Consider the following 15,801-nt stretch of genomic DNA (forward strand, 5'->3'; position numbering starts at 1 on the left):
CTGCATCGGCAGGCGGACGCTCAACCACTGCGCCACCAGGGAAGCCCCAAAGAGCATTTTAAATCAGCAGTGGGGTAGTCTGGGGCATTTTTCTTTTTTTTTAACGGTCCCGTATATTATTCAAACTTAAGAATAGAGACAGGTAATTTCTGGGCCCTAGAGAATGTGGCTGAAAGTGGTGGTTGAATCAAGGACCTAGGAGACAGCTTCCCCCTTTGTCCATGCTCCTTGGAGCATAAAAGGATGGGCAGCTGCTCCTCCCTCTGAGGTTCTTGAATATGAATGGATAACTGCTCCTAGTATCAGGATCATCGGAAGGATTTCCAGTCTCCCAATGGCTCCTGCCTTTGCCCCATCCAAAGAGTTAAGACCCCCAAGCCTTCCCCACGTTACAGGCACTTAGCTGGTTCCCCCAGTTCCTTAGAAGTTCCAAGAAGTCTCTGCAAGAAGACGCAGGACCCAATCCACCCCTTCTGGGGCCTGGGACTATTCCACGCACAAGAAGGACATCTTTGCCGTGAGAATGCAGTTTTTTTTAACCCCAAATGACCTGCGTGAAATCCCACTTCAGAATTCCCAGGCAGGAGGTTATGTATCATCTGCTAAGAAAAACGTGCCGGGTTTTTGTATTTGGAGAGTCTGCAGACTGACATTTTTGTGCACATATTACGCGCCAGGCAGTAGGTGGTCATGGTTTCAATAGTCACAACGATTCTGTGTGTTAGGTATCATCATTTCCATTTTACACATGAGGCTCAGGGAAGTGGCTTAGCAAAGGGCATCCAACACCGCCTAAGGAAGTGCCCGAGCTGCTTCTCTTGAATGCCTGGGCTCTCTAAGACAAAGTCCACGCTGCGCCCAGTGTTCAAGAAATTAACGGAGGCCGAGAGGCTTCAGGCCACACCCTTAGGCGGGAGCAAGGAAAGACTCCAAGAGCTGTCGACTGCCTCCAGAACCCATCAGCCAGTGAGGAGACAACTATCAAGTGCCGTTTATCTCAAAGTTACCACAACAAGCAGAGGCTCCCTGGAGAGGAAGCTTGGCATTATAAAGAACCCAAGAGAGAATACAATCAAATCTTCTCCACTGTGACAGCAATGGGCAAACCTGACAATGTGTCTGTCTGAGATTCCAAGACTTGTTCCCATCAGGAACCTTCAACTGTTAAGAATGAATGATCCTTAATGTTTGCAGTCAACATATCTACAGTATGTTTTTAAAATGTTTTTTCATCTAAATATAGGGACGCTGAATCATTGTCTAACTTCTACACTTAAAAATATCCGGGCATCCCTGGTGGCACAGTGGTTGAGAGTCCGCCTGCCGATGCAGGGGACACGGGTTCGTGCCCCGGTGTGGGAAGATCCCACGTGCCGCGGAGCGGCTGGGCCCGTGAGCCATGGCCGCTGAGCCTGCGCGTCCGGAGCCTGTGCTCCGCAACGGCAGGGGCCGCGACAGTGAGAGGCCCGCGTACCGCAAAAAAAAAAAAAAAAAAAAAAAATACCAATGCAGTGAGTAATTGTCTAATAATTAGCAGAGAGAAAGCAAAGAATTCAGCTCCGAGAGAGGAAACAGTCTTTGTGATGGGAGCCTGTTATAATTAATCACGATTACAAATGCCTCTCTGACGAGATTGCAGCCTCTGGTGAACATATACAAAGCAAATGGATGTCACCAGCTTCAGCCTCAGATGTTTCATCAAGACATCAAGATGACAAGATATGCCGTTATTAACAAAGCAGAACTAGGTGACAGACAAGAGCTGGTACCATGTTTATGTTTACATTTAATGTATATGCACCCGTGGCATATTCCATATCCTTTTTTCTTTAAATGAACACGGGGATACACACGTTAGAGATGTTGTCATAATTCTTCCTTCCTGGCATTTTACTTTCCTTTAACTTTCCACCTCGGGTTTTTAGCCCCAGTGGTTTTGGCTCCTTATTCTTCTTTAATACTCCATCAATTGAAAGAGACATGCTGTCTGAAGATCAGCTTTGGATGAACAGGTAATCAAGGGTACAACATTTTTACAGCAGAAGACTTTCCAGGAGTAACAAACATGCCTGCCAATGGTAACACCGGGATCCAGCGGGCAAAGAGTTGGAGTAATTGGAATTAGTTTGTGGATAAGGAGAGAAAAGAAGATGCACTGTAACACAGAGGGCAGAGGAGCTGCAGTCAGGGGTCTGACAGGCTCTCCAGGGAGCCAGTTGGATAAAGTTACCTGGGAGTGAAGTACGTGAGGCTCTTCAGAATTACTGAGGCATATAAAGCATTGTGGTCAGAAAGATGTTCAGAAAATGGGGAGAAATAATTATTAAATCGATCTTGAAGGCCAAACCCAACGTTCATTAGAGACGGTAGATTTATACGTATTAAGCTTTGACTCATGAATTTTTCCGAGTCTTGGAAAACACTTCCTAAATGGGTGGTGTTCTGAATGAGGGTGGATTCTGAAGGCTTTATGAGGACCACACAGATGGGGAAAGAGGATGAGAAGAAGCAGAGTCAACTGATGGTGAATGGGGACACCACAGAGTTTTCATTAAGGTCCGTCAAAATTAAGGTTCAAATAACAATCAATTACTATCCATGAGATAATCTTGCTCTAAAGTTTCTCTAAATAAAATTAAATAGCACAATTAACAAAGCCTCAGGAGAAGAGTTACAATCTCCATTGTTATTATCACCCTCCTGTCCTTGCATACTTTTTTAAGCCTAGCGGAAGGCAGGCCTTTAAACTAAAAGCACTTAATTTTATTGAAAAAAAGGCATGAACTGACTCCGTTTAAGCCAGAGATTCTCATGAGTGATGATGACAGTTGTCACTGATTGAGGACGTACTATGTTCCAGGAACTGCATTAGACACTTTATACACAGTTTCCCCTTGATCTCACAATAACCCAAGGAGATGGGCATTATTTTTTTCCCATTAATAGTCTGACATTATCTAGATCTATAGTACACTGAAAAAGATGATATGTTTCATCATGGTGGGAACAGCATGGGAAAGATGGGGACTTTCTAGGTGCTTTTGGTCATGTCCAGCAAATACGCGTCTATTAAATGACTGAAGGGTCTAATACTTGTTGGCAGTTCACAGGCTGTGAGGAATAAAAAAAATTAATAGTTTATAGGGAAATTAGGACATACACGCATAAAGAACCCATCCAGGCTAAAATAAAACACTGAAAAACCAAAGAATGATGTCATTCACTTTCATATATTTGGCTTACATTTCATGGTGGGAATTCCATAACTGATGAGTTATTGAATAAATTAATGAAATTATTGCATCAATTATTGAAATCAGTGCACCAACTGTCCAAATGCTAGATTGTGAGGTACTGGCTCTAAGAACTAAAATAGTCTGGAGAAGAAAATCTCATTATGGACTTGGGTTGTAGCAAGATTTCCTGAATGAGGTGAGGTCTGAACCGGACCTGAAGAATTTGAAATATTGGAGTTACAAAGAAGAACTGAAGTCATGCTGGGTAGCAGGAATACAGTAACCGGGCACAGAACCTCCCTCCCGGTCCCCCTCTGTAGCTCCAGCTCCCTCCTCCTCTCCCACTGCTGCTGCCTCCCAGCCTTTTGCCCTGAGTTCACCTGCTCTGTTCGCATTTGCCCTACCTTGAGCCCCGTCCAGCTAGTTCTCAGAATGCCTTGACACTAGCATTGATTTGGCTAGGGCGTCTTTGGATTAACTAGCAACGCCTCTGTCCTTTGGTGGGGAGAATAAAAACAAACAGTGTTTGTCCTGTGGATATTAGAAGCTTTTGCAAGCAAACTAATAAATTATTCTGTCTCAGAAATGATGAATCCCTCCCCCTCGCAAACAGCTGTGAAGAGGGCTTCCCCTGGAAATGTTGGTATTTGGGAGACCTTCTCAAGGCTTCCAGAAAGACATTCCTAACAGGTCTTCATAACAACCTTTCAACTCCCCTTGTGTCTCGACCCCAAAGTCAAGGCCAATGTAAACACACTCTTCTCAGACTTTGTCGACAGGGGCTCAGCCCAAAACCCAGGGTTCCTCCATACACTGAGGTCTTGTTTCCCAGGGACCAGAAAAGCATCTTCTAGTGAAGGTTTCCTGAATCATTTCTAGCTTGGCTTCCGTCAGAGATTCCAGGAATTAGAGTCACTTTGTATTTTGTCTCATGACAGGTGAAGAGCTGCCCCTGATCAGAGCAAGGAATTGGTTGGATTTTTAGAAAAGTCCATACCTCCAGTTGCGGGAAAAACCTGTTGATCGTCGTGGTGACCCTCATATGACTGATCACTTTTTGACTCTGAAAAAGGCCCTGAGCTCCACACCACTGTGTTTAGGAGTCATGTTTTTTTTTATTCTGTTTTTCAGGAACAATATGAGACACCAGGAGCTGTGCTCAGCGGCAGATCCGCTTTTCCAAAACAGAGCTCACTTTTGGAGTGGAAAGAGCGATTCCACTTTTCCCAAGTGGAGACACGGCTTCTGTTTTGCTACAGCGCGTGAGCCAACAGTGCCGTCCTTACAAGAAAAGATGAGCTGCTCGTATCTCATGAAAAAGACAACTATAAACTCTGTCAGTAAAACAGTGCCTCGTATTTCCAAAATAGCGTTCCAACCCTCCCGGCGCAAGGGAGCTCACAGAAGATCCTGAGAAAGGGGTAAAAGAACAAGGATAGAGCAGGAAAGTTTAACTGGTGTCAGGGGGTAGCAGGTGGAGGTCCAAATCCTGCGGTGGGAAATACTGTTTGGAGATGCTGGTGTCAGTCTTTAATAAATACTTTCTTGTGAGGGCTTAAAGTTTTTCCTCTGGGATTTAAAATACTTAGGTCTATAAATCCAATATTTTGATGGCAAAAGTCCTGCCTTTTTTATTACATAATATGAAAAAAAACACCCTCCTATAGGAACAGACCAGTAATGAAGGAAAAAACTCTGCAGATCTGAAGGATATAGTTTTGATTACCAAGATCAGAGCAGCTCCTTTTGTTGATTTTATAACTCCAGCTAATTTCACTTCCTGTCCGGGTATTATTTCCTGGTAAAGGTAGGAAGAAAGTCCCAGCACTTGACAGGCCTGCCTTCCCTGAAATTAACAGATTGCCCACACGAGAGACGTCGGCGTGTGCCAGCCCTCCAACGAGGAAGGAGCAGGTTCAGGACCTGGCACTGTGCAGCCGAGTGGCACTGCTCCCAGAACTCTCATCCAATAAAGAGCCATTATGGGATCTGGACCCTTCAACATACAGGACAAATGACTCAAATGAAAAGCACAATACACGTTGAGTGGAACCTGAAACTTGAATGGAGTGGTAATCACTTCCTTAGTAGAGACCACATTATTTTTCATGCAACTTCATTCTGTAATTCAGTCCCTGCCTAGTGTAATAGTACAGATTTCCCTTTATCAGTTAAGTGAGAATGATTACTATGACAACCATTAAGCAATATAGGTTACTAGCATTGGTGGGGAAGAGAAGTGGAAAATTGTTAGGGGATATGGGAAGGGATTGGCATTCAACAGGAAGAAACAAAACATCTCAAAACACAAGGGAGTGCCGACGCTTTCCATATGGGATCAACACAAACTGTAGTTCAGCTATTGGGAACTTTGAGACCGTATCGAACGATGTAAGAAACTAAATCTAAAATCGGGTCCAGGGCTTCCAACGGTTGTGATTTGTATGTGAGAATGAGGTCTCCGGCATGAGGTAGGCCTGAGGCTGGGGGACTAAGGTCCAGATTAAGGGCATCTAGGTGCAGGTGGCACCCCATTGTTAAGCTTCAGGTGGTGCAGACTGGGGATCTAGTGCTTAGACTCAACTACCGAGGAGTCTGGGACGAGTCAGGGTGCTGATTCAGGCTGAGCCATAGTTTCCATCTGGGTGACCTGGAGTGACTCATTATGCAACAGCCAACCTCACCACCAAAGAAAAAACAGATGCCACTCTCAGCTAAGCTTTCTCAAATGAATACATAGGAGGGGACAGTTGAATTAGACACCATGGATCAAATGAAAACCACTCTTCCAGCTGGACCAATGTACCGAACTCCACGTTCCTCAGTTTTAGAACTAGGTTTTTCTATCTCTGAGCCAATTATATATTTCAGCTAATCAATTTTGACCAGAAACATGGTCTGTCTCAAATAAGCCTCTTTGCTTATGATCTGGAACTTAGAATTGGTCACACTATCCTAACAGGGTCACTCGCTCTACTTACTTTCTGACATATACAACTAACAACAGACTTATGTCCACATACATGTACCACTTTAATAAAAACATCCCCAATATCTGTGAGAGGATAAAAGTATTTCAACAGAAAGGCCATTGGATTCAACGTTCGATTTTTGATTTTCATTCATCATTTTTGACCAGCATGGTTTCACCTCCATAAGTAATTTAAAAAGAAGATAGGCATTTTATTTTATTTATTTTTTAATTTTAAATGTGTTAATTGTTTCTATCAATTTGTGATTATGTCTTTGTAGTAGGTAGCTTGTACCTGGTTGAAAGTACAAATAAATATTTCTTCCCGTAACCAGCATTAAATCTTCCCATGTTATCCACTCACCAGAATTAAGCAAAATGATGGATTTGAGGCACACAAACTCCTCTCCCTGGAGATTCATCATACGGAACCGAGACGACGTAGCCAGCAACATGTCAAAGATCTCCACCATGCCCTCAACACATTTTCCCTGGTTCCTATGAAAACACAGGAAAAAGGAATTAAAGAACGGGAAAGCTTCCAGAAGACATGATAAGGTTCACATTCATAAAAATTTACTGGCTCCAAATCTGTAACAAAAAACCACAGCCCATTCTCTTCATAGAGCATGAACATTCATTTGAATTCTAGAAGGCAAGATGAAGAAAGATTTTCCATCAATAAAACATTTTCATTTCAAATTCTTAGAAGAGATGTATTATTCAATCCCCAAATCTGTCACGCTGAATATGAAGTTCTTCAACCTATGGGTAATTAAAAATGATTCGAATTCAGATAAATAATTTTTCTAATAAATATTTATCAAACTGCTACTATATTCTAGACGTTGTGGTAGTAATGAGAATAAAAATAGGGCCTCTAATCTCAATATGCTCACGACCTTGAAATAATATAATCAGTTTTAATAGACTTATATAAAATGCTTTTGAAATACAGGACAAACTATGAAAACTATGAGCTGTAGTTGTGCTGGAACCATTGGTGTTGCCTAGGATGACAGGTAAAGATTTGCCGAGTGGGTGGCATTTGAGTTGACATTTTAAGAAAATGTAAACAGGATTTCATTGAGCTGAGGTGTGAAAGCATCATTGGAAGAGGCCCTAAACATGGAAAGGAGGAACAGTGTGAAAGAACTTGGAGCAGTGTGCTATAAGCAGAAGGAGATAGGAGAGTAATCTGGGAAAGAAGGACAATGTCGGTTGATGAAGGATGTCCTACATCATTATATAAGAAGTTTAGGCTTTTTCCCTGTACAACAGAGCTTTGGCATCAAGGATTTAGCATTAATAGTTGCAACTACTGAATAAGCAAACTCAAAGGTTCAAAACATGTAATATTTTCAAAAGAAAGTATTAGTATCTTCTCCGTAGGGTTGGTGCAAAAATTAAATGCAGAGATAGATGATACATGTGAAAGGAATTCATTCATCTTGTTATTCATGAGCTGAATTTTGGGCATGATGGGTTTGGGGGGCTAGAAAGAAGCTAGAATATTTTATGCGTATGCAAACATATGTTTGTGCAATATATAAAAATTTAAAACATGAACAGTAAACACATTGTCCAGCACCTTGTTTTGTTTTTAATTGATATATTTCGGGGTTCTTCATCAACGGTTTTTAAGAGCTGCATAATTTTTCGCTAAACAAAATGCTATTATTTCTCTAACTACTTCTTTGTTGGTTGATATTTAGTTTGATTTCGAGTATTGTGCTGTTACAAACATTTCATACAATGACTATACTTATGTTTATGTCTAGACACATGTATAAATAGCTATAGAATAAATTCCTAGAAGCCAAATTGCTAGATTGGAGGACTTATGTATTCTTAATTTGGACAAATAGTTCAAATATTGCTTCTAAAGAGCTTGTACCATTAGGCTGTTGGTTGGAGAATATATTGGTATAAGCTCTTCCTCTGAGCTGCCTGCTTTTGTACTTTGCCTATATTTTTGGTCATTTTCACATTGATTCTTAAGAGCTCTTTATATATTACAGTAATTAGCCTTTTGTTCTTTGTGCTTTTAATTATTTTCTCACTATGTGTCATATTTTTCTTTTGATTTTGTTTCTAGTATTTTCTTCTGCAAAATATTCAATTATTAAATAATCAAATTTATCAAACTTTCATTTATGGCTTTAGAACAGTATGTCTTGCTTGAAAAGGTCATTCTCCCTTCCAGTAACATATTAAAAACTACCTTATGTTTCCTTCTAATACAGTTCCATGTCTTTACACTTAAATCTTTGATCTTCTGGGATTTATTTTTATAACCACTTTATTGAGATATAATATCATATCATATCATTCACCCATTTAAAGTGTACAATTCAATGGATTTTAGTATATTTATAGAGTTGTGCAATCATCATTTGAGATTTCCTTTGGTGTAAGATGCGAGACAGGGATTCAGCTTCGTATTTTTCCAGGCAGCTACTTAGTTTTCTTAACACCATTTATGGAATAAGCCATCTTTTTTCACAGTGACTTAAAATATGCTAGGTGGGGCTTCCCTGGTGGCGCAGTGGTTGGGAGTCTGCCTGCCGATGCAGGGGGTGCGGGTTCATGCCCCGGTCCAGGAGGGTCCCGCGTGCCGTGGGGCGGCTGGGCCTGTGGGCCGTGGCCGCTGGGCCTGCGTGTCCAGAGCCTGTGCTCCACGGCGGGAGAGGCCACGGCGGTGAGAGGCCCGCGTACCGCAAAAAAAAAAAAAAAAAAAATATATATATATATATATATATATATATGCTAGGCACTTTTGATAAATTCATTTACTTCTTACAACTGCCCTTAACGGTTAGTATTATTTTCCCTATTTTCCAAATGAGGAAATTAGGACTCAGACTTGTTAAGTCAAACCACACTGCCTACCAACCAAACGCAAGTATTCCAACAATACGATTTTCTTTGTCTTCCTTTCTTGCTCTACTTTAATTCATTCAAAGAGACTTATTGAGGGCCCCTTATATATCAGGCTTTGTGCTAACATTAGGGGACAGAGAAGAAAGCCACGGCCCTTGTTAATGAAGAGATCAGGATGGGTGGAGGGGGTGAGATAAATTAGGAGTTTGGAATTAGCAGATACACACTACTCTACATAAAATAGATAAACAACAAGATCCTACTATATAGCACAGGGAACTATATTCAATATCTTGTGATAAACTATAATGCAAAAGAACCTGAAAAAGAATATATATATATGTGTATGTATGTATATATAAATAAAATATATATATATAACTGAATAACTTTGCTATATACCAGAAACTAACACAACATTGTATATCAACTATACTTCAACAAAAATTTTAAATAAATAAAGAGATCCAGAACAGGGGCAAACAGACAAGAAAAAGATGAGTGCAATGCAACAGGATACATTCCCCAGAAGAGGTATAGAAAGAGTCTTATATCTAATGTCAGTCTCCCCAGATTTACCCCAGATCAATATTGAAGCAATTGTCATAGAATTCTCCGATAAAGCTAAAAAGAGTTTTTATGTAAGATGCTTAGAATGGCATGTAGCACACCGTAGGGGCCATATTTAAGTCTTAGCTACAGACGTATTGATAAATAGGTAGATCCATAGGTATCTGGGTAGAGGTTGGCCTTTTTACCTGAAGTATCCAGAAAACAATTGCCACAGTGCATTTTGCTTTGTGGAAGTCCAGGTGCATGAGAGCTTGACATAAGCAGAGAGGAATCTTTAAAAGCTATATTGGCAAGGCGGACCTTCAAGATGGCGGAGGAGTAAGACGTGGAGATCACCTTCCTCCCCACAAATACATCAAAAATATATCTACATGTGGAACAACTCCTACAGAACACCTACTGAACGCTGGTAGAAGACCTCAGACTTCCCAAAAGGCAAGAAAATCCCCATGTGCCTGGGTAAGGCAAAAGAAAAAAGAAAAAACAGAGACAAAGGAATAGGGACAGGACCTGCATCTCTGGGAGGGAGCTGTGAAGGAGGAAAAGTTTCCACACACTAGGGAGCCCCTTCACTGGTGGAGACTGCGGGCGGGAGGGAGGGAAGCTTCGGAGCCACAGAAGAGACCACAGCAACAGGTGTGCAGAGGGCAAAGCGAAGAGATTTCCGCACAGAGGATCAGGGCCGACTGGCACTCACCAGCCTGAGAGGCTTGTCTGCTCACCCGCTGGGGTGGGTGGGGGCTGGGAGCTGAGGCTCGGGCTTCGGAGGTCAGATCCCAGGGAGAGGACTGGGGTTGGCTGCGAGAACACAGACTGAAGGGGGCTACTGCACCACAGCTAGCCGGGAGGGAGTCCGGGAAATGTCTGGAACTGCCTAAGAGGCAAGAGACCATTGTTTCAGGGTGCGCAAGGAGAGGGGATTCCTTCCCTGTCTGCCCACAGAAGGCAGAGCACTGCCTAAACGAGCTCCAGAGACGGCTGTGAGCTGTGGCTATCAGCACAGACACCAGAGACAGGGACGAAACACTAACGCTGCTGATGCAGCCACCAAGAATCCTGTGTGCAAGCACAGGTCACTATCCACACCCCTCCCCCACGGGGAGCCCGTGCAGCCTGCAACTGACAGGGTCCCGTGATCCAGGGACAACTTCCCTGGGAGAACACACAGCGCGCTTCAGGCTGTTGAAACGTCACACCGGCGTCTGCCACTGCAGGCTCATCCTGCATTCCAATTATAACTACTGTACCCCTCCTTCCCCCAGGCATGAGTGACCCAGAGCCCCCTAATCAGCCGCTGCTTTAACGCTCTCCTGTGTGGGCGGGGAACACTACACGCAGAGGCGGGGCCAAATCCAAAGCTGAACCCCAGGAGCTGTGCAAACAAAGAAGAGAAAGGGAAATCTCTCCTGGCAGCCTCAGAAGCAGCAGATTACATCCCCACAATCAAGTTGATGTACCCTGCATCTGTGGAATACCTGAATAGACAATGAATAAACGCAAAATTGAGGCGGTGGACTTTGGGAGGAGCTGTAGACTTGGGGTTTTCTGTCTGCAACTGACTTCTTTCTGATTTTTATGTTTATCTTAGTAGTTTTTAGCACTTGTTATCACTGGTGGATATGTTTATTGATTTGGTTGCTCTCTTCTTTTTTTTTAATTATTTTTTTATTTTAATAATTTTTTTATTTTAATAATTTCATTTCATTTTTATTTTCTTTCTTTTTTTCTCCCATTTCTTCTGAGCTGTGTGGCTGACAGGGTCTTGGTGCTACGGCCTGGTGTCAGGCCTGAGCCTCTGAGGTGGGAGAGCTAAGTTCAGGACATTGGACCACCAGAGACCTCCTGGCCCCATGTAATATCAATTGTCGAGAGCTCTACCAGATATCTCCATCTCAATGCTAAGACCCAGCTCCAACCAACGGCCAGCAAGCTCCAGTGCTGGATGCCCCATAAAAAACAACTAGCAAGACAGGAACACAACACCACCCATTAGCAGAGAGGCTGTCTAAAATCATACTAAGTTCACAGACACCCCAAAACACACCACCGGATGCAGCCCTGCCCACCAGAACACAGGCACCAGTCCCCTCCACCAGGAAGCCTACACAAGCCACTGAACCAACCTTACCTACTGGGGACAGACACCAAAAATAACAGGAACTACGAACCTGCAGCCTGTGAAAAGGAGACCCCAAACACAGTAAGTTAAACAAAATGAAAAGACAGAGAAATATGTAGCAGATGAAGGAGCAAGTTAAAAACGGACCAGAACAAACTAATGAAGAGGAAATAGGCAGTCTACCTGAAAGAGAATTCAGAGTAATGATAGTAAAGATGATGCAAAATCTTGGAAATAGAATGGAGAGAATATAAGAAATGTTTAACAAGGACCTGGAAGAACTAAAGAGCGAACAAACAATGATGAACAACACAATAAATGAAATTAAAAATTCTCTAGAAGGAATCAATAGCAGAATAACTGAGGCAGAAGACGGATAAGTGACCTGGAAGGTAAAATAGTGGAAATAACTACCACAGAGCAGAATAAAGAAAAAAGAATGAAAAGAATTGAAGACAGTCTAAGAGACCTCTGGGACAACACTAAATGCACCAACATTCGAATTATAAGGGTCCCAGAAGAAAAAGAGTAAAAAAAGGGTCTGAGAAAATATTTGAAGAGATTATAGTTGAAAACTTCCCTAACATGGGAAAGAAATAGTCAGTCAAGTCCAGGAAGCACAGAGAGTCCCATATAGGATAAATCCAAGGAGAAACATGCCAAGACATATTAATCAAACTATCAAAAATTAAATACAAAGAAAAAATGTTAAAAGCAGCAAGGGAAAAGCAACAAATATAATACAAAGGAATCCCCATAAGGTTAACAGCTGATCTTTTGGCAGAAGCTCTGCAAGCCAGAGGGAGTGGGAGGACATATTTAAAGTGATGAAAGGGAAAAACCTACAACCAATATTCTCCACCTAGCAAGGATCTCATTCAGATTCGATGGAGAAATTAAAACCTTTATAGACAAGCAAAAGTTAAGAGAATTCAGCACCACCAAACCAGCTTTACAACAAATGCTAAAGGAACTTCTCTAGGCAGGAAACACAAGATAAGGAAAAGACTGACAATAACAAACCCCCCAAAAGTAAGAAAACAGTAATAGGAACATACATATTGATAATTACCGTAAATGTAAATGGATTAAATGCTCCCACCAAAAGACACAGACTGGCTGAAGAGATACAAGAAAAAGACCCATATATATATGCTGTCTACAAAGACCAACTTCAGACCTAGGGACACATACAGACTGAAAGTGAGGGGATGGAAAAAGATATTCCATGCAAATTGAAATCAAAAGAAAGCTGGAGTAGCAATTCTCATATCAGACAAAATGGGCTTTAAAATAAAACCTATTACAAGAGACAAAGAAGGACACTACATAATGATCAAGGGATCAATCCAAGAAGAAGATATAACAATTGTAAATATTTATGCACCCAACATAGGAGCACCTCAATACATAAGGCAAATGCTAACAGCCATAAAAGGGGAAATCGACAGTTTAACACAATAATAGTAGGTGACTTTAACACCCCACTTTCACCAATGGACTGATCATCCAAAATGAAAATAAATAAGGAAACATAAGCTTTAAATGACACATTAAACAAGATGGACTTATGTAATATTTATAGGACATTCCATCCAAAAACAACAGAATACACTTTCTTCTCAAGTGCTCATGGAACATTCTCCAGGATAGATCATACCTTGGGTCACAAATCAAGCCTTGGTAAATTTATGAACATTGAAATTGTATCAAGTATCTTTTCCGACCACAATGCTATGAGACTAGATATCAATTACAGGAAAAAACTGTAAAAACTACAAACACATGGAGGCTAAACAATACACTGCTAAATAACGAAGAGATCACTGAAGAAATCAGAGGAAATCAAAAAATGCTTAGAAACAAATGACGATGAAAACACGATGACCCAAAACCTATGGGATGCAGCAAAAGCAGTTCTAAGAGGGAAGTTTATAGCAATACAAGCCTACCTCCAGAAACAAGAAAAATCTCAAATAAACAACGTAACCTTACACCTAAAGCAGTTAGAAAAAGAAGAACAAAAAAACCTAAAGTTAGCAGAAGGAAAGAAATCAGATCAGAAATAAATGAAAAAGAAATGAAGGAAACAAAAGCAAAAATTAACAAAAGTAAAAGCTGGTTCTTTGAGAAGACAAACAAAATTGATAAACCACTAGGCAGCCTCATCAAGCAAAAAACGGGGAAGACTCAAATCAACAGAAATAGAAATGAAAAAGGAGAAGTAACAACTGACCCTGCAGAAATACAAAGAATTGTGAGGGATTAATACAAGCAACTCTATGCCAATAGAATGGACAACCTGAAGGAATGGACAAATTCTTAGAAAAGCACAACCTTCAGAGACTGAACCAGGAAGAAACAGAAAACATAAACAGACCAATCACAAGGACTGAAATTGAAACTGTGATTAAAAATCTTCCAACAAACAGAAGCCCAGGACCAGATGGATTCACAGGCAAATTCTACCAAACATTTAGAGAAGAGCTAATACCCATCCTTCTCAAACTCTTCCAAAATATAGCAGAGGGAGGAAAACTCCCAAATTCATTCTATGAGGCCACCATCACCCTGATACCAAAACCAGACAAAGATGTCACAAAAAAAAGAAAACTACAGGCCAGTATCACTGATGAACATAGATGCAAAAATCCTCAACAAAATACTAGCAAACAGAATCCAACAGCACATTAAAAGGATCATACACCATGATCAAGTGGGGTTTATCCCAGGAATGCAAGGATTCTTCGATATAGGCAAATCAATCAATGTGATACACCATATTAACAAACAGAAGGATAAAAACCATTTGATAATCTCAGTAGATGCAGAAAAAGCTTTTGACAAAATTCAACACCTATTTATCATAAAAACTCTCCAGAAGTAGGCATAGAGGGAACTTACCTCAACATAATAAAGGCCATATATGACAAGCCCACAGCCAACATCATTCTCATATGATGAGAAACTGAAACCATTTCCTCTAAAATCAGGAACAAGACAAGGATGCCCACTCTCACCACTATTATTCAACATAGTTTTGGAAGTTTTAGCCATAGCAATCAGAGAAGAAACAGAAATAAAAGGAATACAAATCAGAAAAGAAGAAGTAAAGCTGTCACTGTTTGCAGATGACATGATACTATACATAGAGAATCCTAAAGATGCTACCAGAAAACTACTAGAGCTAATCAGTGAATCGGGTAAAGTAGCAAGATACAAAATTAATGCACAGAAATCTTTTGCATTCCGATACACTAATGATGAAAAATTTGAAAGAGAAATTAAGGAAACACCCCCATGTACCATTGCAACAAAAAGAATAACATACCTAGGAATAAACCTACCTAAGGAGACAAAAGACCTGTGTTCAGAAAACTATAAGACACTGATGAAAAAAATTAAAGATGATACAAACAGATGGAGAAATATACCATGTTCTTGGATTGGAAGAATCAATATTGTGAAAATGACTATACTACCCAAAGCAATCCACAGATTCAGTGCAATCCCTATCAAACTACCAATGGCATTTTTCACAGAACTAGAACAAAAAATTTCACAGTTTGCATGGAAACACAAAAGACCACTAATAGCCAAAGCAATCTTGAGAAAAAAAAATGGAGGTGGAGAAATCAGGCTCCCTGACTTCAGACAATACTACAAAGCTACAGTAATCAAGACAGTATGGTACTGGCACAAAAACAGAAATACAGATCAATGGAACAGGATAGGAACCCCGAGATAAATCCACGTAAATATGGTCACCTTATCTTTGATAAAGGAGGCAAGAATATACAATGGAGAAAGGACAGCCTCTTCAATAAATGGTGCTAGGAAAACTGGACAGCTACATGGAAAATAATGAAATTAGAACAGTGCCTAATACCATACACACACACACACACAAAATTCAAAATGGATTAAAGACCTAAATGTAAGGCCAGACACTATAAAACTATTAGAGGAAAACATAGGCAGAACACTCTATGACATACATCACAGCAAGATCCTTTTTG

General features: G+C 40.9%; 1 protein-coding gene across 5 annotated transcripts in view; it reads right to left on the reverse strand.

Annotated features, from left to right (window-relative positions):
• ESR1 (estrogen receptor 1) overlaps positions 1–15,801 on the reverse strand; it is a 250,569-nt gene that overhangs the window by 21,245 nt on the left and 213,523 nt on the right. For all 5 annotated transcript variants that reach the window (XM_060029773.1, XM_060029771.1, XM_060029774.1 and 2 more), the window contains one exon: positions 6,572–6,705. In XM_060029773.1, the coding sequence (XP_059885756.1) occupies positions 6,572–6,705 (134 nt within the window). The remainder of the gene's footprint in view (positions 1–6,571; positions 6,706–15,801) is intronic.

The sequence above is a fragment of the Delphinus delphis genome, chromosome 14 (assembly GCF_949987515.2).
Source record: "Delphinus delphis chromosome 14, mDelDel1.2, whole genome shotgun sequence".
NCBI classification, from domain to species: domain Eukaryota; kingdom Metazoa; phylum Chordata; class Mammalia; order Artiodactyla; family Delphinidae; genus Delphinus; species Delphinus delphis.